The sequence below is a fragment of the Athene cunicularia genome, assembly GCF_003259725.1.
Source record: "Athene cunicularia isolate RWA chromosome 1 unlocalized genomic scaffold, athCun1 chr1_part1, whole genome shotgun sequence".
NCBI classification, from domain to species: Eukaryota; Metazoa; Chordata; class Aves; order Strigiformes; family Strigidae; genus Athene; species Athene cunicularia.
Window position 1 is genome coordinate 20,261,830 of NW_020799091.1, and position 24,445 is coordinate 20,286,274.

Consider the following 24,445-nt stretch of genomic DNA (forward strand, 5'->3'; position numbering starts at 1 on the left):
AAACCTTGTCAGAAGGCACAATCTACTCAGCAGATCCTTAGACATATAAAGATGTTCAATTTAAGGGACTGATATAAATTGAGTCTAGCTATACTGCATTCCCAGGAATTACACAGAAAAAGTAACAGATTCTATTCTTTGTAGGGACTATAATTATTCAGAAAAAATGAATACAGATGAAGTATACAGGAGTAGTCAGGAAAACTGTTCAGCCTGAAGAAGACAAAGCTCCAGGAAGACGTTATTGGGGCCTTTCTATATATAAAGGGGACATATAAGAAAAATGGAAAGAGACTGTATACCAAGGCCTGCAGTGTCAGGACAACAGGCAATGGTTTTAAACTGAAAGAGGGTTGATTTTGTTTGGATATAAAGAAGGAATTTTTCAAAATGAGGGTGGTGAGACACTGGAACAGGTTGCCCAAAGAAGCTGTGGATGCCCCATCACTGGAAATGTTTAAGGTCAGGTTGGACAGCATTTTCAGCAACCTGATCTAGTGGAAAAAGGTGTCGCTGCCTATGGCAGGTGGGTTGGAACTCTAAGGTCTTTAAAGGTCCCTTCCAGACCAAACACTGTGATTCTATGAAAAGGGCATTAGAGCAGCTCCTGCTTGTACACATCTATACATACATAAAGAACAGGATTATTTGTACAGGTGTGTAGGCTGGCATTAGTTACAGGTCTTGACAAAGCCTAGGTGTTGTAATGAGATCTTCAGTTGTTAAAAGGTAGTAGAATCAACTCATGTAAGTCATTTGCTTTAGTACCCTATAGCCTCCTGATGAACATTAGTTCTATTCATGTTAACAACATTCGCGGGTTACAAATGCAATTCAAGTGTGCCATTGTAGATTGCCTTTTCTTCCCCAAAATCACTTGTTAAGTAGTTAAATACAAAAGGAACTGGCATGGCAGAGCTACCCAGAGGAGTTACTCTTGTACCTGCTGAAGCAGTCTCAGTCAGTGTACCAGTGGGGAAGGAAGCCAGGTCAAGTTTGTCTCCATGTGTGCACTTGTACTATGATCCAGTCATCTCAGACTGACAAAGGAGCAACCTTGCTCTCATTTGAGCCCTTAAGTAAGAAGCCTGTTATAATACCTTATATTTTGTGTTACAGCCACAAGCCAGTTTATTATCTAGAAAGAAGTGCCTAGAGAAGGCAGACCAGAGATTTTAACCTGGGAAATACCATTTCTAATAAGAAAAAAAAAGTTTCAACTGCAATTCTCTGCTCCTTGGTATGACCAGCAAGCAAACATTAACAGGAAAGGAATACAGTGGCTATTGCCTACCAATTGTGGTGGTGCAGATCCCCCCCGGCCACACTGCAGTATCAGAGCCAGCCAATATTACTGTCTTGGTTATAACTGAGTATTACTGTCTTGGTTATAACTGCGGTGAGCATGGACTATCTAGCACTTTCTTGTCCTTTATACAAGTGCAGTGAGTTGGGATGATTAGGCACCCCCTAACCAAGACCAAAACTCCTGCTGCGTGGGAACTGTATCTAACTCCTAGGGTCTGGATCATAGCCTGCTCTGGAAAAATACCAGAATTACCTGACAAGAATTGTCACTAAAACGAATTATTGGCTGAAGTCAATCATCTGACCATCCTAAAATAGCAATCATGAGACCCTTTGAGCTCTCTGGGAATGCAGCAGGCTGTGACCCAGTATCTCCCTCTGAGTTGGGACACCTCTCAGTGTAGATTTCACAGGGATTTAAAAGAACAGATTTTTAAGACTTCCAAGTTTGTCCACTGATAGATGCCAAAGAGAAAGGGTTCAAACATTGTCTGCTGACAAAGGATAACAATGAGTAATTCACCACAACTGGATTTTTGTGAGGTTTCAACTATTTAGTACCAATAATTTACTACTACAGGTTAACCTCTATACCTCTGTGTGCACATGTGTTAGTGCATGCATTTGATTTAGGAAACTTGATAGCATTGATTATAACAAATTTTATTGTCACCCTTATATATCCTTATATGATGATATATCAGATGATTATTAAGTATTGTTAAAATCATTCAACCTAAACTTGCAGTTTACCACAATACCAACTGCTGCTACCTCAAAACTGCATAGTATCCATAATCACTCCTTCCCTGACAAGTGAGCTTAATTTACAAGATATTTTCCTTAACATTTATGGGACTAAGATTGGATCTAGCTGGCCCTAGATACCTCTCCAAGAAGGAGTTTAGAAAGCAAGGGGGTCCAGTCTTGTGACTTAACAGGAGAGTGTCCCTTAGCTTTTTTACATCTTTGCTCTCTGTATACATCATTTTAAATCAAGTTTAACTTGGTTCCCCCTTTGGATGTTTCTTTTATGTAGTAACAAAGTTTGACAGCAAGGTTCGCTCTAAGTCACACTTTTACAAATTAACATGAAAATCACTTTCATGAATACCTTCGACAGTGATTAAGTGCTCTAGAACACTCATCCACAACATAAGGCACTAAGTCCAAAACTCCAATTCTACAATGTACTCACAGGTCCCCTTTTTTCAAGATACTAAATTGTGAAAAGAGGCAGAAGGTAGATAAAAGTGATACAGAGGTTGAGAACACATTTTAAAGTAAGAAAAATCAAGTTATGTTTGTTTTTTTTACCTCAGTGAAAACAGAAAAGCATGAGAACACAGGCAGAAAGCATGCAAACCTACAAAAACCAAGGATTAGATAATCACACTGCTATTTACCAACACACACAAAAGACAACCTAAGGCATTAGTTTGAAATGCAAGACCCAATCTTCAGCTATTAAAGAGTTCTTGGAGTTTTTCTGTTACCCTATGAAAGTTAGCTCTCATCCTAGTCTCAGCCTCCTTCCCCCTTCTGCCCTAACTTAACCAGTAGTGCTACAGAACTTAAGGTGCATTGTCCATTAAAAAACAAATTGAAGTTCAAAGAGTTTTAAAGAAACCACTAAATAAAATGATAGTGAAATAACTGGAGAAAGGCAAAAGAGCACAAACAGGTAAGGTGAGAAGTGTGACTACCAGCATTTCAGAAAACAGCAAGACCAACAAGTATCAAAGAAACACTGGCCCCTAGTGTTGACCTTCTAACACTTCATTCAGTATGGGACAAGAGAGTTTCAAACCACTTCCTGGTACCTATTTTCCCCTTCCAGAATTATGAGTTCTGCAATTTCCACGGAGAGGAATTTTTGACTTGTCAGTCCCTGCAACTACAGGCCTTGGGGAACACTTCGTTTTGCCTACAAAATCCTTCAGAAAACCTGAACTGTGACTGCTGTACAGCTTCTCTTCATATACTAGCACATGTGAACTTGGTGCAACAGAACTATTCTCTATGTTTTCTTTATCAAATTACATCAACCTTACACAAGATAACCAAGTTAAAAGAATGTGAGAAAAGAGTTTAAGAAGCAATGACCTTTTATACATAAGTTTGTCTCAGATTTATGAATTAAAATTTCAGAGGTCTACGGACTGAACAGGTTGCCAACTAAGAACACCTTTTCAGCTTCTCATGAATGAAATTAACATGTTTTTTTTCTGTACAAAGGCCAAATTCCATGGGAGACAGACATATATAAGGGATCTGTGTCTGATCAAAAGAGCGTGTGTCTTACCTTTTCAATGATTTCATAGCATTCCTCCAGTTTCTGAGTTCTGTCTTTCAGAACTGTACTGGTTTCATTGTAGACATTCAGCCACTCTCTGTAAGAGTTCTCTGACAGATCTGCATAAGCAATGCACAGAGTCCTCAGACCTACAAAACAGAAGACATCCATTACACACACTAAAATTACACTGACTATCAGCAAATCATTAATGCCCTAACAAATGCTAAATTCTAACCCTCCCACTGGAACAACAGGAGTTTTTAACTCATGCTGTTAAACTCTGGATTCCAGAAAGTCTCCCTGTACATTTCTAAAGCATTTGGGTTTTCACAAACATAAAACTAATGTCTAGCTCCTTTAGGTTACTAATGTTGGTGCAAATCAGATACTCTGTCATCTGAGTTTTACACTGGAAAAAATACCTCTAACTCCAATGTAATTGAGGTATTCTGGGCAATACAACTCACACCCTTTCCCTTTATCATGGGCACACAGAGCCTCATGTTTTCCTTACAAATACCATTTCCCTACTGAATTGGCACAGGAACAGCACACAAACTTCCTTAGGCTTTAAGTTATCCTAAGGTTGTTAATTTGATGATTACACACCACTTAATTTTTTATCTTCATAACCATCTTATTTGGCACTGCAAAGCTCAGAATGCAGAACACACTGCAAATAATTTGATCAATTGAATTCTCATGACATGCTCTTTCTCTTACCTTCTGTTGCGAAGTACTCAAGATGGCACAGTGTTTGCTCCATATACTGGGAATCTTTTGAAAGCCTCTCAAAAATTACATTATCCTATTAAAACCAAATTCATTACAACAGGGTAAGTCTATGTATTAAGTTCCATTTGCATATTTACAAGCTCAAGGGAAGTAACCCGAGTGGACTTGCTAATACCAGAGCCCAAGACTGTATCTAGAAGTAATACATTTGGGTTTAAGGACTCTAGTTTGAGTACATAATCTGGATTGTGTTCAGTGGTAGACATACTGCATCCACTTTAAGTTACAAGGACAGAAGTACACTCTGCCCTCCCCCCCTCTTGCCATACAGGGGTCCCCTATTACTGCACCATACAGAACACTCCTTTCTGAATTGCTAAGCAGATTTATTGATTTTCAGAGAATTAAAGTCTCTGCTCTTATTTAGTACATGTTGTAGTCCCATGCAGAAGAGCTTCTTGCAATTCTTCCTACAAAAGATTCCCACTGACGTTAAATGAAAATCAGAAACACTGATCAGGTTCTAGCACAAAACTCTCCCAGAAATAACCCTTCCTGCAACAATTTTCTTCATCTCTAAATCAAAGAGCAATTGAAAAGGTCCAGGTAACAGCTGCAATCAAAATACAGCACTATCATGTACATATTTAAACTCTCTGGATTTTATTCTGCAACTACCAGAAGTTGCTACAGACATGTAAAATATGGAAACCCTACTGTTGCTCAAGTATGTACTCTTCAGATAAGTAAACTTACATCTATCATTGATTAGAGACAGGCATACAAAACAAGTAATTTATGATGGACATGACAGGACAGGAGATGACCATCAGAATGTGGAAGAGTTAATGTGGAATAGGCACTTAACTCACAGTTTAGATGAGTGGTAGATGTAGTAGAATATACAAAACAAAACACCGTATTACAGTAATTACTACAACCCTTCTGTTCTGTTAGACATCTGAGCCTGCTCATATGGAAGACAGCATGAAATTTTTTACTATAAACTCCCCTGCTGTCCACCTCTTCCAGTGCCACACTCCAAGAAACAGTATGAATTGCAGCATGGTATCAGCAACAAGCAGTTACAGGTCTGTGCCATCCCACTAGACATACAACACAATGAGATGGAGCTTAATTCACTCCCACCACAACAGCATGAAGCTGACACATCTTTACGAAATCAGGGGAGTTAAAATGTAGCAGCAGAGCCATGCACCCAGACCCATACGTCAAGACAAATTCAAGTAAACCAGATCCTCACAGAAGTCTGAAATAGTTTTCCCTGTTGCAGAAAGCCACCTCCGTAGATTACCACTGAAATTAGAACCACTCTGGCTGTGACTAATGCTAGTTTTGCAACCTTTGTACTTTGGTAAGTTATTGCTCTCATCAGCAAAAGACAGAAACAACATGGTGCAAGTCATGATGACAAATAAGAACAGGTGCAGAGATGCAACTGAGCCAGATCAAGAGTCAGCCACTTGAGAACACATTTTAGTGTTATAGATTTAAACAGCAGCATTTAGTCTAGCTCCTGAACTGCTGCTGCACAGCGGGGTGAAATCCTGACTTTGCTTAAGTAAAAGGTACTGCTCCCAGTAGTTTCAGGATTTCAACTGGGTAGTAGAAAGCCTAGCAATGTTCCTGCCTGCAAAAAGCATCAGAGGAGGAATGACAGATCTCTTAAATCACTTGGCCCTAAACAGAAAGCCAACAGGTATTATATATGAGACATGAAGTGCCACCATCAGCCACAGCTGTTGAAACAATAACTGGTGGTGTTAGTTCTCCATTAGATAGCATAATTACTTACAGCCCCTTTGCAGTAGAGACGTAGCTGTCCTGCTGGAGTTCGAACAATCACTGACATTCTCTTTCTGTTGCTATTGAAAGAAAAAAAATTGCTTTCATTAGTCATAGTAATGAAGAGTAGGTCCTGTTGTAGCTTGCGGATTTTCTCAAACGTGTTCAGTGCATCTGAGATGAGGTGAAATGTAACAGTAGTAACTTAAGACCCCACAGTCCTTGACAGCAAGAAGAAATATTAAATTTCCCATTTCCAGCTTCAGCCCTATGGCTCCCATTGGCAAGCACTCAACCGGAACATAAACTTGCACTCAAACATGAGCAAGAATTTGGAGAGCAGCAAGATGGCACAAAAACCCTCTTGAACAAGCGGAGTCACAATTCTTAGCTTTTCCTTATTCCTCAAGAAAAATTGTTTCGGGGACTCAGGCTAGAAGTGGCATCATTAAGGCTAAACTCACATTTATTATAGGCATAACAGACACTGAAATAGCCATCCACTGACCAGGACAGTCATTTAACCTTATAGCTCAAGATAATGCAGAAATGTCATAGAAAGGAATCATGGTATAGCTAGTTCTTGGTCTCCCTGTATGTTCTTCAGACTGGACTAATCAGACCTACATAGTTGGGATTATGTAGAACAAAGTCAGACCCTCTAAGCAGAGCTGCATATCAAGACAATCAAGTCTGGGATGTATTTTTAAAATAAAGGTAAACAATAGCGTACTGTACACACAGCAAAAGGTAGGCAAGGATTTTTTTTTTTTTTTTAAATATAATATTTGCAATTTCATTTCTCAATTTCTCCTTTAAAAGAGCCCCTGGAAAAAAATGCATCTTGTAAGAGACAGAGGCAAGTAAATCAAGTCTTAACAAAAGAACCCTAAGAACATGTGGTCTCATAATTATTTTCCTTAGCAAAAGGAGAACTCAGAAGCATCCTTCCTCATCCCCTTCTTGCCAATATCTACAACGTGTAGAGCACTCTTGCTCCTCCTACTGAAGTTGCTCAGGGAGATCTAGCCCCTTTTCAAGGCTCAAGAGCCATGTGTAAGACAGAACAATCCTTTCTGAGACTTTCTAAAGAAAGTCTGGAAGGACAGCAATTAGCTGTGCCCAGAATTTCTGCAGCAAGCTAATGACACTGAAACTTCCATGTGCTTTCTGAAATCTAATTACAGTAACTCCTTCACAGGTCCAGTGGAAAGCTGCTACACATAAGGAAGAGTCAAGACAGCTTTTTTTTCTGCTGCATGCAGGCTATAGTTACTCCTGTCTACAGACTATGTAAAAGCGAGATGAAGAAATAAAAACAAGTTAGCAAGACATTTTGGTTTACAAGGTACTGCTCAACTTGTCAGAACCCTTAACAGACTCCTCCAGTACCTTTTTAGATATTCCCACAAGTAGTTTAGGTAGCTACATCCTGAATGAAAACAGGAAGTAGTTAAGAGTAATCTTCAAAGCAAGCCAGGACACAAGAACAAGCTGCCTACCCAAATCTTCCCTGACTTGCATTCATACTCATTTAGAGCAGAACCACCAAACTCAAAGATGGCAGAGAAGATGACTTCATGACTTTAAGCCACAGCAAAAGCACAAAAACCATCAGAAAAGCCTGCTGACTAGCAGCAAACCGACAAAAGTTTAATCAACTGACAAAGAGAAAGCCCGCTTCATCATCTCCAGTGATTTAGGAGCCCAGTTCATCACACAAAGCTTCTTGCTACTCAAGCAGTGCCAATTGTAACTAGCCTGACAAGTCAGGAGTGCCTGCAAGGTTTAGTTTTTCATAGCTGGAGAGGTTGTTAAAAAGGGGCACCACAACTCCCTCCAGTCATAGATTCCATCTACTTAAAACCAATTGATTTTCAGAAGCACTATAAAAGTGTAGTCTCTATCTCAAAGCATGTTCTTGAAGTACAGAAGTGACACATCATCAGGAAAGCAATGAGGCACAGAAAGACACTTCCAGGGCAGCAGCTTTTAAATAAGCCAGAGCTGCAGTGGCTTATTTAAAATGGAGTTTCATGCTCACATGCCAACTGCCACCAGTTTGTAAGAAAATCTGTATTAGCTGTGTATTGGAAATGAGGAGATGGAGGAACAGGACAAAGTTAATGAAGTTCAGCTTTTCTAACACATCAAATGAATCTTCCTATTCTCAACAACGTATTTACAAAAATGGTTTTCTTGTTACCCTGCATTTAGTATATTAGAGAAAAACTTACCTGGAAAACTCCAGCACATTAAGAATTTCAAAGGTTTTTTCTTTTCCCAGCTATAAAAGAAAGCATGTACTATTATAATTTGCAGTACATTCTTAAACGTGTAAACATGCAAGTTGGTTAAACACCTTTCTTGACACACCTCAGTGTAAATAAATTGTGGCAATAGCTCCCTCTGCTGGTACAAGTGATGTAGAGCCCTTTAGTCAAGGCATTCTAATCCTACTTGGACATCTAATATTGTTGCATCCTCCATCTACTGTTCTTACACCATTTCAAGGAACCGATAACTTGTTCCAGAAGGATAAGCATGCTCTGAAAGTTAAACTGCATATTTACTTCTTAATAGCTACCAATTAATAGATATATCACAGAAACATCAAGGTTGGACAAGACCTTGAAGATCATCCAGTCCAACCATTAACCTAACACTGACAGTTCCCAACTACACCAGATCCCTCAGCGCTATGTCGATCTGACTCTTAAACACCTCCAGGGATGGGGACTCCACCACCTCCCTGGGCAGCCCATTCCAACGCCCAACAACCCCTTCTGGAAAGAAATGCTTCCTAATATCTAGTTTAGACCTTCCCTAAACATAATATATTGAAGAGTTTAGATTTTTATTATTTAAAAACCCTATTTATTTTAGTGACATAATCAAAAATTTTAAAAATTATAAACAAATAACCTAATATATTTTTTACTTTTTTCCTTATAATTGTTTCAAGTTTGTACCAGAAAGGTGATAAAAAACCTGAATCACTTTCTTGGGTGATACTGTAATAGATTCATTGAGTGACCTCTGAAGTACATTTAGAAAAACAATTTTGTTGGAATGTACAGACCATGAGCATTATTCCAAATGAAAATAAAACATGCCATCCAGATTTGGTATTACAATAACCGTTGTCTGAACTGCCCTAATATTTCTTGAGTTTACAAGGATATTACATTAACCATTTTCTGCCACAAAAAAAAAAAATAACTGATGAGTAACTCCTGTTACCACCAAGAACTGTTTGCGAGGGTTGAGCACAAGCAACCTAAAAGGCGTTAGAAACACCCTGTCTTTATCATTCCTGTTGTCTAACAGACAGAAGGAGCAGTGGGATTTACTGGAGTCTCAAAACTCCAATGGTATTTGTAGCATGAAGTTAAAGAAATGGCTGTAGCAAAATCTAATTGTGGTACAGAATCATGTCCTACAAGGCACGTATCAATTCAGCAATATCCCCAAGACCAAAGGCCATCTCCAATCCCATGTTACATGTACTGCCACTGATGTAGGCAATGAGGACACACAGGAACCTCTAGGAGTGACAGCTTTTATTGCTGGCTATAGTCTGACCACACTCCCATCCTGGTATGTACAAGGTGTATAAAACTAGGTTCAGGTGGGCCTGGGTCTTCCCTGCAGAAAAGAAAAGAGTTCTAGATAACTCTAGATGGTACTGCTCACTCTAAAGCTCTTCCCCTTAAAGTAAGCAGCTATTTTCTGAGAAGTTGTAAAAAGTTTGTCACAAAGTCCTAGAAGGGCATGGTTCACATGCTTAGGCTGGCAGTGTACCAAGAAACCTGAAAGCGAACACACCTGAGAGGAAGGAGAACACATTCATTATTCTTAGTAAGCACCCTACTCATTACACCTGTGTAGAACTGAAGCCACTTTATCTTAGACAGCAAGTTAAGTAGGAATGACTGCCTGTGTCAACTCTAATCCACTAACTAGAGTTAATGGATTAATCCATTAACTGCACAGCTTATTAAGTAGATGCATCTTCTACAGAAGATCTTGCTCAAGAGAAAAAACGCATTTTACAAGATATCAAACATTTATAAGTAACAGTTGAACACAATAATCAGAAAGTCTCCTAGACACGTAAATTTTCATCTAATGTGAGTTCTCATCTGTGCTTCTCAGACAAGGGAAATACTCTTCAGACAGAACTGCTATCAGTTTCCATATAAGCTTGCAAGTTCCTACTGCCCTTGCCATAGAGAAGGGCAAAAGACTTCACATCTAAAAATAGAATAAGACAACTTCTTGTAGTCTGCAAAAGGATTTTGCACATAGCACCCTAAAGGCCCTGTGAAGGAGAACTCACAAGAACCACACAAGAGACATTTATGCTTCACGTGAGCTTTGCAGCCTGCACCATGGACAACTACTACTTACCGCATCAATGATAACTGAATGAGGAGTCCGTCCTGTGAAGACATAACCAAGCTTCTTTGCTCCTTTTACTAATGCCCCTTCATCTGCCAACACAAGAAAAACTTATGTTTAATCCAGTATGTAGAAGAGGCCTGAAAAGCCCATACTTAAATATGCCACACCGCCAAAACACGGAATACCCCTTTCCCACATACTCCCTTATCAGTGGGTCTACTATAGTAGCTCTGCACACAATTCCACAACACTCACATTTTAGTCCTACAAAGGCCAGTCAACTACACAGACTTCATACTACATATAAAACATCCCATAATTACTAAAGCATTAAGCTATTGTTCTTGAGGAGCCATACTTTTCTACATGAAAAAGGGGAAATACCTGTTCTGAAAGCACAATCAAAGCTGTGTTACTCTAAATTCCTACAACATGTATTTAATTCGTTTCCTGCTGTAAAGGCACTAAGTTCAGGTGCTATGGAAATACAGCATTGTCTTCTGGACACTGAATAGGACAATGTCATTAAAAGCTCAAATAACAGAGCTTAAACCAGAGCCAACACCTCTACCTCCTGTAGGTAGGTACACAGCCACATTGAGGAGCAAGTGGCATTAAGCACAACCATCATATAGGTGGATTTAGTGCCCAACTCACGTAACCCTAATGTCTCTACAGCTCCCTTATGTCTCCTCACAGTTCATCAACACTGAAAACAATAGCTGCCTTACACAGGCTCTTCACCCTACTCTTATTATTTGTGTCTTAACAGGGTGCCTGAAACTATGCTGCTTCATCACTACAACAATTCTAGAAACAACCTCAGTAACACAGATATACATGATGGGGAGCAGGGCCTTGCTTTCTGCATTTTGCCCTACCTACCTCCTTCAATACTTCTGTGCTACCTGAAAGGAGGACTAAATGGGTGAAGGGCAGGTCCAAATATGGCCAAGACTCTGCTCTTGGTTGTGCTGTGTCATGTATCAGCACCTTGTATCTGCATAGAGCAAGATGGGAAGCTACTATATCAAGAAAAATAGTTTGCACTCATGCCAAATAGAGAAAGTAACTGTTCATGCAGAAACAAATCAGTATTTTCATAGATCAGCTGTACACACTGGAAGTTCTACTTCTGCTTTTCACCCCTGCAGAAAGGCCAGAGTAAAAGGTCTCATGAGAACAGAAGGGATATGCCCAGCCTAGGTCTACAGAAACATCACAGACTTTGCAGTTTTGTAGCAGGCATTCAAAAGCAGTGTGCACTGATAACAGAAAATGCCAGGCCTACTGCTAGCATCTTGCTTACAGAATTGATGACCTTCACAGAAATTTCTGGACCTTCCTTCCATCTATTCCCTCACTCCTTCCCTCCCAAAAAGAAAGCAACAACTAACCTGGAGAGGAGGCTTGATAGATTATTTTATTTCCTTGTCTCTCAGGAACAACAGTATGACAGACAGCCAGTAGAGTGAGGAACTCCTGTATGTGCACAGCTGTGGGCTAGACAGGACATCAGGAGAGTCAGGTTTAGTATTACACACAAACTGAGAGGCAGCTGTTCACTAACCTGAGAAGACCTGTTAGGTACCACAGGCAAAAAAAAATTCTCTAACTATAGTAGTTGTCTTGGTCCCCAAACATCAATACAGTAGAGTTAAGGGCCAGCATTAATGAACTGGGGGGCTAAAGACTTCACTTAAGTTGCAGAAGCCAGAATGTTCCCCACACCCCATAAAGCATTAGTTTCGTAGCACCAAAAGCTTCATACAGGCAAAGATATCTGCCACAAGATGCTGATGATATTCAAGCAACAGAAAATACTACTTTGGTAGCTTCCACAACAGCTTTCAATAGATTGACAGTAACCACACCAGAATTAAACTCATTGTGACTGCACCCTTCGCAATGAACATCTAGACCTCACAGCAGCTGATTAGCCAGTAGAAGGCAATATCAAGTGCTCTTCCACAGGAATACATCATCCAGGCAAGCAGAAATTTGGTCAATAGTCCCTACACATTCAGCATCATCAGAAAACACAATTAAAACACACTGTTCACAGATTGCATAGTCACCAGCCATCACCAAGTGCTTAAAGAAACACTGCATCTGCAACTCAGTGAAGATGTCGTGGCACTTAAATCACAGGCCTCTGACCAGCAGTCTGACAACTGCAGGTATACTGACTTGAAATAGAGTCCCCCATCCCATTCTTCCCTTTCTTCCACTCCTGCCTCTGACACAGCATTTCCAGTCTCACAGCAGTCAGAAATGGTATTCAGCTGCCCACTTCACAGCCTGCCATACTAACTTCATCCACAGTTCACACAGATCTTTAAGACACTGGGGTGAAGCAGCTGAAGTGAACACACATCCCCCTTCAACTCTGCTATATCCGTAACATCCATCAGTATCGTATATCACAGTAGCCACTTGCTCAATGACCAAGTCAGATACGAATTTAGCAGTTCAACCTTCGCAGAATGCCTTAGCTGACTTCAGAAACTAGATGATGTTTTCATATTAAAAAAAAATTCTGTAAGTTCACTAAGTTTTCACTAGCATACCATATTTTATACATACTGACTTAATGGAATCACTAAAAATTCCAGAGCATTACAAAAGCTGTTAGCACAAGGTTGGGCCAAAAACCTACTGTTGTAATAAAACCAAGACGAGATAGAAAAGATCCCTACAAGATTCTAGTAAATCAGAAACCAAGGTTTTTAAACAGTTAATTAAAAGATACTTCTACACAATTTATTCTGCTAGTGTAGACCAGAATGTTTCACAACAGAAATAAAGCTACAATGTTTAAATGAAACTTTCAAGTCAAAGTTATGTGCCACCAAGAATACTTCTAATACAAGTCTGTTACATCAGAGCATTTTTCTAAGACTATATGCAGCACTACTATCTAAAATGCAGCACAGTTATTTTATAAATTCTTTTAGTCACACAGAACTATTGAGACATTAAAGACCCCTCCATTCACCACTTAAAATGCAGCTTCTCACAATCAGGCCAGCAGCATTCACAACTGGCTTTCAAACATCTTAATGCTTTTCTCTCCAAGGAAGTTATGTGACAACAATAAAAGCAATTTTTTTTTTTTCTCTTAGGTGCCATTTCAGGGACAAGACCAAGAACAGGGAAAACATGTTGAGATTTTGCTTGTTTTCTCACTATGGTGCACACAGCCTACGTACTTGTACAACAGAAAGATACAATGGCAATAGTGGCATTTTGTTAGTAGGATGTAAATTACTATAAAACACACAAAATGTCAGCTGACAAGTGTTGTGTTAACAAGTAAACAAAAAGTAAGCATATCAGAAAAAAATGTAATAGAGTAAAGATGCAATACTTATATTCTTGTTTTGCTTCATGTACTTTGTCATGAATATTTGCAAACATTTGTTTCACACAGGACCTTTATCTTTACACTGAAACATCTGAATTGTATGGTCACATGCCACTAAAATAACAGCAGTTGTAGCTTTTGACATGCTGGAGTGCAGAGGCTGTGTTCAAGAAAATGAACACATGGAATATAGTCAGGGAGTTTGTGTGAAATGTTAGCTCCACAGCAAATTATTGATCAGAAGGTTACTGCTCCTCCACTATTTCCAGTGAAAGCAATGAAGGTTTTATCTCCATCTCAAAATGCACAGACTGCCAGATCCTCATTTCAGCATCCACTGCTGCAGACCTTTGATGTCCTTCTTACAATTGTATCGCCTAGCCCCTTACATGCTTTCAAAGTGTATGTTCTATCAGCTGGAAACAACCTGTCTCTGGTCATGTCATAGATTTTATTTCTTCCTATGTATATATTCCTGCTTTCAACAAATTACACTGCTTGGTATTTTCACAGCCCAATGTATTAGATGGCAACCTTCCAATTCCATAGCAAGAGATCACCAGGGGCCCATCTTATCACATCAGCTCCTCCACACAGCTGTCATTTGTTTCCTTTCTATTGTTCCAGCACTGACACAGTGTTTGTTGCACTGGCATGAATCAGGGTAGAGCATTCAATTTCCTACTTCAGAGCTGTGAACAGAAAACTCATTAATAACTTCTGTGGTGATACATCCCTTGCAACATGCCAAGTTAGCCCCAGCTAAGACATAAGTCCCACAGGTTAACTGATCCTGCTTCATTACTTAATTTTCCTCCATTAAAGCCAATCTCTGCCATTTTAGGACTGCAATTCTTACTGATGGTCTCCAAGACATTCCTTGCATGCTCATTTGTTAAGTTCATCTCTTTCTTCCCACTCCATATTTTCCTTCTCTATTTATCTGTAACAGGAACAAAGTCTGCATATTCCAGTCTCGTGTTCATCTGTCCACAGGTAGCTCTCATTTTAAGTGCCTTCTCCCCCCTTTTTTTCTCTCTGTATGCCAACAGCTCTGGGCTAAGCCTATTGCTTTGCTTTCCCTATAACTTTACTGAACATTCATGAAACACCTGGTGTACAATCACCTATACACCAACCAAACTTACTTAGCACACTGCCCCTACAAGCTGAGATCTACAGATACATTGAGACAGTCTCACTTCTGAAGGAATGTCTGGATTGTTACCTATGAAGCATTATCTACACAGAGAAGAGTTGCCCTACCTAGAAGGTAGAGCATCGTCCATTGACAAGCAGGGCATAGGTGACTTGTCAGGAAGCTCTATCACAAGTTTTTATCCCTTATTCAGAGGGAACAAAACACTGAGTCAAAACTCTGGTTTCTGGGGATCAAGCTGCACTCTGCAGAGCCAATGTGTCCACACATGTCATGCATGTCCTTTTTCTGGCCTCCTCACTCTGAAGACAGAAACTGCATTATTCTAGCTGACTGTTCACAGCCTGATAAAACTACAAGGAAGTTACATGTGAAGTTAAAGATAATTATTCATCTCTCCTTTCACTTATGGCAGCATCAGGTCAGCACCTTGATTCACAGTATCTCCAAATAAGCAGGACTTGACAGGGTTTTGAGCAAATGGCCAATGGGATATTATATCACAACCTAACAACTTGAGCTTACTACTTTGCATTAAACATGGCAACTTCTGCCAAGGACAACTAGTAAAACACTTATCTACTTCCTAACCAGGGAGAATGACATCTCACCATCTCAAGATGTGAACTTCCTACTGGTTTGTTCACTAAAAGACCTAGAGAATAGTGTGTGAATCCAGCGATGTTGGGCATATCTAGAACAGTGAAGCCGGTAATTCTGGAGAGGATCAGGATGTTTCAGGCACAGACTCAATGAAAACATGAACCAGCACTTGAATATCAAGAGTTAACAGCAAGTTTATCTTGTCCAAAGCCACTGAAATACAACATATAAAGATACTGCCTTGTACTTGAGCAAAAGGAAAGTACCCAAGTCCCACACACAATAAGGGCAAAACCAGAAGAATGAAAGATATTTCTCAACAAGCTATAACAATTTGTCAGTTGTAAAATGGTATGTTTTGACAGTTTTCAGGCAACAGTTACTGTCTGAACTAAAACTTCCCTGAGGTTCTTCAACACCTGAATGTATTTTCCCGTACTGTATTTTAAATTCCAGTTTTTCTTCCCAGTAGCAATATGCTTTTTTTGTTCTGCATTCTAAAGGGATTAAGAATCAGCTGATGATAGTGGTCATTTGAACAAAGCCTGATGGGATAAAAGCCTCAGTTTCCACACACTTCATGAAAATAAACAGACATGCTGAGATCTAAAGGAACATTTTTACTGAGGTAAAGGCTCAACATGAGCACAACAGTTACCCTTTCTGTCTGGCCAGCTGCTTAACTGCTCACCACACATACTCACTGAATCAATTCATACATCTGCAGCCATATGATGTGCTTGATGCTTCTTGCCCAAGCAGTAATTTGTGTGCCAGAGGAGAGTTTATATAAAGGACTGGAATGAGTAGAGGAAGTTTGGAAAGAATCCAATGAGGTAATAGAGAAGTCTAGGATGAGATCCAAGTTTATTACTTCTTTCACTTCTTGACCTCCTTCTCTACACTTGTATCATCAAGACAATCAGGCTTGCATCTCCATGATGAGTTTATTCACAGCACATGTGCAACTCACAAGCACCAAGACAAAGACCATCTAGTATATTCACCAAACTTTCTTTTAATTTTTTGGAAATAACTTTTTTCCTATTAAAATATGAGCTTACACAGTCCTCCCTATAGCAACAAGACAGCATCATACTCTCAGAGCTGCTGCAAAGGTCATCCAACAGAAGCTGTTAAAGAAAAAGCACAGGCAGACAAATCTAGGTACTTTCTTGCACATTAAACTTGGAGAAGCCAAGAGAAATCTCCACATGTTTTCTAGACAAGTTATTTTTTCTTGGAAGACTTCCTGCAGGACAATAATTCTTTCATTGTTATTCAAGAGTGGACTTGGCCATCAATCAGTCCATACACACCAGTGACCCAGAAGAGCTATGAAATTTAGAGGCAATGCAGAATGCTAAAAATCTTCCTAGCAGATGGAAGACAGTCTCATGAGGACAAGTACATTATTTTTTATTTTCAACCTGGAAAGAAAATTACTTGGCACTGTAACAGCTCTAAACTAACAGTTGTGTCCGATTGAAAAGTGAAATCTTCAAGACCAGAGCAATAACCACTTATTGCCTGTTTGTGAGAAATAGCACATTGACAACTGCATCTGCAAAAGGGTAAATGTTTGAAGTAAATTCATTGCCCAGCTGAGTACAACATCATCTGACCCCACAAAGCAGCTTGTGATAGATCACTTCAGTTTTGTCACCTCAGTTCATTGAATGACTAGAGATTACCACACATTTCTAAAGGGCATTTGCAGATAACTACTAGCTATGAAAACAAAGACATTAAGGAGTTTTAGGTAGAAGAAGCTTATGCAACTTAACTGCTGACCTAACACAAACAACAAATGGGCTAGAAACATGTAGTAGTTCTTTCTCCCACTATCCTGGAATCCAGCTTTGATCTCACTGATGCAGTTTGAAAAGGGGATCTGAACTTCCTAAGCAAACTGTCACAAAGTCCTTACATTCCTGTGCCTTGTGCTAAATCACCACTCGTCAGTGGGTAGCATCCATCCCTTCACCACAGTCAGGCTCCAAAAGATATCTTCGGCCTACACAAGGTACACCTTTAGTGTTATCATCCAGAAGTTTCCCCACTGATTGTCTGAAGGCTGAATTCACACAGCATGCTTAGCCCAACAGTCAGCTGGGCAGTGACAACAGTATTTATCTGTTCAAGCTGCCAGCCAAAAGGAAACTTGACACATAAGGGTTCAGACATGTAAAGTAGTAAGACTTCTGAGCTGTCTAGACTAAGTGACACCTAAGGAAGCTACCAAAATCCTTTATTTGCCTTCTATAACAGCAAATATTCCTTCTATCTCCCAAAGTAGAAGCTCTACCCAGTGAGAATCAAAGAATTAGAAATATCCTAAAGTTAAGGAGACAACTGAAGGGTAGATGAGAAACTCCATCTCACAGCCCATTTGATAAATATCCCTATTAAAATGTCCCAAAGGACTTTCCTGTATAGATGCCTACAGCAACAGCCAGTGAGGAAGAGCTCAGATAGACTTCATCTGTAGCCTGCACCTAAACCAGTAGCCTTCCATTCAGAATGAGTACATGGAGTCAGCAGCTGCCATAAACTATAATCGTAGCCATATATAAACAAACACAACACAAAAGAACAGGAGGAAACCCAACTCTTGGCTGCAAATGATGTGCAGTGGGAAGTCCTTCCAAAGCAGATAGCAACAAAAACCACATGGGAAATTGGTACATTATCCTGGCAGTGCCACCACCCTGAAGATAAAAAGCACAGGAACCATCTTCAGGTTCTATCACCCTGAGGAATATGTAGTGATATACAAAGTAATTCAATATTCTGTCAGGCATTTACACCATGCTACATCTGAACTTATGAAGTATTGTAAAGAAGAGTGTAAAGCAAAGCTTTGTTGCAAACAGTATGTGCTAACTATATTTTAGATGCTCATACTAAACCAGCCCAGTTACAGACATTATACTGCCTAAGGAGAGCAATTACCTAATTGAGTTTGTCATTTGAGTTTGCACTTGCCAGTGTTCAGATCCTCTACTGCAAAACAGCTTATGCAGAATAGAAAGGTCATGTTTTTCCCAAGTGACTTGAATTGTCTGATGTCCAGTTGGACACTTCATTGCTGCGTGGTTTCTGAATAAGCAATGAACTGACACTAAGGATTAGGTCCCTTTAGAACACAGTTAGGCTAAAATTACTAATCACTAACCCTCAGGCAATTAAGTCTCATTTCTTAAAGGGATTTTTTTTTTTAAATGCAATTGGAATTCCCAACATCTGCAGTGTTTAAAGCAGGTCTCACACCAGAACCACTTTACAATGCTTTAAATTGTTGAAAATGGCATTTTAACAGCATGGATGTCTGAACACTCTTAAGTAGTTTGTCTTTTAAAAAATTTAAATGTCTATCATCATTTACTACAAAACACTATGTTCCATAGACACCAGCATATATGAAACTGTTTTATAGCTAGCTAGTACCCATACAATGTCATTGTTTTTTTAATTCAGTAGTAAGACAAGTCGACAGACAGGTTTTGGAAAACCTATTTTGTTTCCTTTCCTCTGTTCTGTGCTTGCATGACACACCCATAAAACAGACTTGATCACACAAGTTAATTTGGTTAGCATTCAGTTCCAGAGAGACCCAGAATAGGGTTTAAGAGACATCATAGTCGAAGAGCAGACTTACATGGTCATTTTCTATGTTTTGCAGCAGTCTTGGGTCATCAAATTCACATGATTCACTGGTGGAAGGAGGTAGCTGGCTGCAGAGCAAGACAAAACACATGCAAACGTAACAGTGGCAACACTTCCAGTCTTTCTACTTCATCTATTTTTTTTGGAAAGCAAAGGAAAAACAAAGTAGGATTCCACTGTCCTTAAAAAACACTGTGAAAAGATCATACAAGTAATGCACAAAGTGATGAAAATGAGCAATAACCTCTTCAGAACACCAGCAAGAAACCAAAAATGGTTATGTTTGATGGTGTATTTGAGAAAATTTAAATATCACCACACTTCCTGGGACAGATGTAGCAGAAGCAGCTTTTAACTGTACTTTAAATACCTTGATTTCAAGGTGGCTTGCTTCTAAAATAGATCAAAACTCAATAGTCCTAAACTCCCTCTCTAGTCTGAGAGTTCTGTGTCAAGTCAATCTCTGGAGAATTTTGTAGCTTGACTAATTCAAATTAGTACCTGGAAGAAACTCTTCCAGAGAGCTGACTAGAAAAGAAGCCTACAAGGACATAAAAGATAGCAACAAAGGAAACAGCAACATGCTGGAAGGACAAGGCATCCACAGAAATCACGTCAGCTTAAGTAACAACACCCCATCATATCATACCACCTTCCTAAAAGGTGATCATAAAAATGAGATGGATCAGCAGAGAAGCCCAACTTGGTTCCACACAACATGGGTAACAGCATTCAACATCTACCTGTTTCCTGCAGGAGAATGTGCTTCTTACCCATACTTGCTAAAGTCACATCAGCCCTCTCGGGCTCTTCCCCTCTTCCTGTTAAACTGAACATGCTACAGTGACACCTGCATAACACTTTTCACTCTTTCTATAGAAAGAGACAGACCCATCACCTCTATTTATCAAATCTCCGCATAAAGAGGAGAGGTTCTCTTGACATAAGATACTTCCATATCAAGCTCTCTCCAGGTTTAATTGTTAAACAGCATTTTAGTAAAGTAGTTTCTTCTCCTTTGTCAGGTTTGAACTTAGTGACTGCAAAGAGGAACATTCCATCTGTAGAGGTAAGATTACTGTAAAGAATGTTACTCAGTTTGTTACTTGGTTGTCTGCAATTATAAATAAACACCACATGAGTGTGCATCCAAGCCACTCTAGCCACTGCCTATCCCTCACCCTCCTCCACCCACCATCTCTCTGTGTAAGAGAAAATCCATCACCACCCACCAGCTACTGCATTAGGCTTGTCCTGGAAGAGCACTTTACTCAAATACATTGCTCCCTTGGGCCTCTTCCAGTTCCAAATTGGAAAGCAGCATTTACATAAGTTGTCTCCACCCTGCTATACAGAACGCAAGCATCTTTGAATATGTTTACCTGAAGTCCTCTGATGAACGTTCTCTTTCTAGCTCAGGAAAGTGACTGATGGGTAGAAAAAAAGAAAAGAGAACATTTTTTCTACTTTGCAAACCAAACAAGTAGAAGGCGAAGATCCATGAGTCATCACACATACAAATATATGCTAGAAACATGGGTTCAGCTGTTCATACATTTGAACCAAGTTTTCTGCCTTTGGAGGTATCTAATCTAGCCACTGTGAAATTCAAAGGTTACCTTGCACAAAGATCTTATGACTATCCATTTAAAACTAGGCTAAGACAAATATTTAGTATTTGAGACTCAAAAGGCCAAGCGCTATGGAATACTGGCACGACTCAAAGGGATCCTTTTGACAGAAACAGAACAAAACCAGTAAGTGAGTACCCCTCTGGTGCAAGAATATTTAGTTCCACAACTACAGCTACATGGTTGTAATGAAATCCTGGTTCATCTCAGGTCACAGAAACGTGACTAACAACTGCTTCCCTTAGGCCACATTCTTCCCTCTGAAAAAGCCAGAGGTTGTCCAGCACTTCTTGAATCATAATCAGGTAAGTTAGGGAGCAATCTTTCTTTACTTTATATTAAGTACTCTCCAGGTTTGTATTTGCTAATTTGCGTTTCAGGACATGAAAATGAAAACTATTAACTGAGATGCCAAAATGTACTAAAATACAAGTTGAACAGAATGTTCTAATTCTATTCTGATACAGAAGTATGTACCTTTAATAAGCACATATTAAGCTCCAGAGTTTCTAAAAAAAAAATCATACGTACCCATATGTCACTCCAGCAATACTACATTTCTTAAAGTTCATGATATTGCACGTTAGAGTACCTGTTTTATCAGAAAACAGGTATTTTACCTGAAAGAAAGAAAGAAAATCTAATTTTCAATTTTCAAAGTAAAGAACTCAAAGTGAAAAATAGATTAAGTATCAGGAAAATTCTGGGAAACATATGGCTCAAATGACACAGTATTGGCCAATACAGGATTACAGCTTAGTTTGTCTTATCAAAGCTACAGCAAAAGAATCAGGCAAGTTATTTAATAACATTATTTCTTTTTCTCTAAATGCTGAAAAGGCTCAAATTGTAGGTATCAATTGCCAAGGCTCCAGTGTGATCAGTATGGAAATACTTGCTTGTGCTAACTGAACATTCCCCATATCTTTCAGCTGTACTAATGTTGAACAGCAAGACTTTAAATTAAAATGATTCCTAAGATTGTTGAAGAATCATCAGAATTTAACACACTGAAGAAATTCTAATCACAATTTTGTTTTTCGGGGTCACACCCCCCCCCATAAATATTACTGCACCAGGAATATCCAAATGGTATTTTGCAGGCAAATAAAAGCTGCTTTTTCTGGTATCTAGTCACGACCAGTCCTCAAGTACAAAATACATAGCCATGGTGAGCACCACCCAAGCTAATAATCCCACAATGTAAACAAGTGACTTTCAACTAGAACTTGGAGATGACTCCAACACAGCAGCACAACTTCTTGGAGCGTTAGCAGACTCAACATCCCCACCTTCAGTAGCCCACAACAGAGCAAAATTAATTGCAAGCTAAATTCCATACTGTTTTACCTCTGCACCAGGTAAGACTTTAAACTAGCAACAGGTAGGAAGGGATAGTCCTTATGTACGAGTTAGCCAATTTAAAAACTGGGATATTTTGCCTAGAGTTGCAAAAAGCTTTTCCTCAATATTTGCAATTGAGGTCAAGACAGTGCACTACACTCCTAGTTAAGCAAGTCAAAAGTCAAAGTGGATATCCAAACATCTGAGGAAATTCAAGTCATTAATAATTCTAGCATGTAACAAAATTTTAAAGTGCACCTGTGAACAATTCAATTAATGGATCCAAAAATTCAGTCTAGTTACATGGAATCACTAGTAAGCCATTTCTGAAAACAACATACAGTGAACAATATACATTATGCCACATAATATAGCCTACTTTGGACAAAAACACTACCATAATTTGAAAGTTGATAACTTCATATCAATCTAAATACAAAACAAATTTTAACAATCCTAAAGAAAAAAGCCAATAGGATTAAGCAGGAAGAATACTGACTACCACTCTTCTGAACAGCACACATTCATTATGTATTTTACATATATAAACATTGTCTCCAACACTAAATTCACACAAATTGTGAATTTGTATGTGAATTCACACAAATTATGAAGTTCATGTGGTTCAGTTACATAGCTATGACTTTGATGGGCAAGGAAAAAAGCTAGGATTTCTCAGTGGTACTACAAAATTCTAATGGCAAAGTTGTGTTTTCCAGTAGCCTTCTTTTGGAAAGCCCTACCATTTTGAAAACATATAATTTGAAGAATTTATTTAAAAAATCTCTTACAGCAACCACAAGTTAATATACAATTATCTTTATCTGAAAGGAACATGGAAATGTTTAAAGGAATACAATCTATATTAGGACTAGAAATATTTTGACTTGAATTTCCTGTGAGGTGGGCAGAAACATGAAGAACTAAGAACACAGACTGAGACTGTTGGCCTGCTCTTCAGCCAAGCTTAGACATGTACATTCTCTTTTGGTACAGGCAGTCAAAACCACATAGCATCCCTCCAACACCCTTGAGTAAAAAAGTCAGTTTAGAATGAACATAGGCAGTACAGATTCAATTCCCATGCTTAAAAAAAGCCTCTATGACCTCAAATTTAATTCTATGATTTCTCATTATTTTACTTGTAAGACTCGGACTAATGGAAGTAAAAATGTCCCGTTAACCTGAACCAAAGAGCAATACAATAAAGCAGATTTGTACAGCATGGTCTCATTCCCTCTGTCTTCCCAGAATCTCACAAACATGAAGTGTTGTCTTACCTGCCCAAGTTCCTCATTCAGGTTTGAGGTTCTGGCCATTGCAGGTGTATCTGTTTCGGGATAATACATATCTGTGTCCTGAAATGAGAAAAAAGTTAGACCTATGCTATACAAAATGGAACACTGAAGTCTCTAGTCTTCTAGTCAGCTCCAACTTGGGCTTTATAGAGTTAACTCTATTGGTGGAGGTTCTGAACACCTGAGAAACAAACAGCATCCCAGGCTGAATAGGGATACCTTCTTTCACAAGTATACCTCCATAGTACATGTACATGAGAAAAGCCAGATTCAGCTACAGGTAGTAATTTTCTTCATTGCATCTCTAGTTTAAGGATTTAGTACAGAAGGAAGAAGTTCCAACAAGATATGAGACACAACTTGTAACTCCCCAAAAGTCCCTCATCTGAGCAGGATGTGACACAAGCTAATCATAGGTCTTCATTTACAACAATGCAATTTACTCTAGCCACATATCCATGACTGAAGAGACAAATCAAGCAACCCTGTGAAATCAATTCCTATTACTACATTTAAGTGGGAGGGTAAGCAAAATAGCTGCTACATGAACAAGAAGCAATTCCTCAGATAAGCTAGGTAAGCATATCCAATACATAAGCAGCTCAGAACAGGCACATTAGACATTCATTTATTTGTATTTTACAGGAATCACTGTAAGTCCAGGAATAAATGCATAAGACAAGGTATTCCTATTGGTTTTGTTTGCTTAAGAGACATCACTACAGTACTTTTGGTCCACAACTGGAGAGAAACATACCTTGAAATCAAAGTATGTCTGAACAGAGGGGCCAGGGTTTTGTTGCGTGAGGCACCACCAAT

At 39.1% G+C, this 24,445-nt stretch overlaps 1 protein-coding gene across 3 annotated transcripts in view; it reads right to left on the bottom strand.

Moving 5' to 3' along the window:
• ATP8A2 (ATPase phospholipid transporting 8A2) overlaps positions 1–24,445 on the bottom strand; it is a 311,681-nt gene that overhangs the window by 243,171 nt on the left and 44,065 nt on the right. For all 3 annotated transcript variants that reach the window (XR_003398887.1, XM_026853409.1, XM_026853419.1), the window contains exons 13-22: positions 23,609–23,686; positions 21,516–21,604; positions 20,736–20,780; positions 19,346–19,421; positions 11,953–12,058; positions 10,562–10,644; positions 8,386–8,435; positions 6,159–6,228; positions 4,331–4,415; positions 3,614–3,753 (exon numbers count right to left, since the gene is read on the bottom strand). Coding sequence is in view for 2 of the 3 variants with exons in the window: in XM_026853409.1 (XP_026709210.1) it covers positions 3,614–3,753; positions 4,331–4,415; positions 6,159–6,228; positions 8,386–8,435; positions 10,562–10,644; positions 11,953–12,058; positions 19,346–19,421; positions 20,736–20,780; positions 21,516–21,604; positions 23,609–23,686 (822 nt within the window). In the remaining variant the exon portion in view is untranslated. The remainder of the gene's footprint in view (positions 1–3,613; positions 3,754–4,330; positions 4,416–6,158; positions 6,229–8,385; positions 8,436–10,561; positions 10,645–11,952; positions 12,059–19,345; positions 19,422–20,735; positions 20,781–21,515; positions 21,605–23,608; positions 23,687–24,445) is intronic.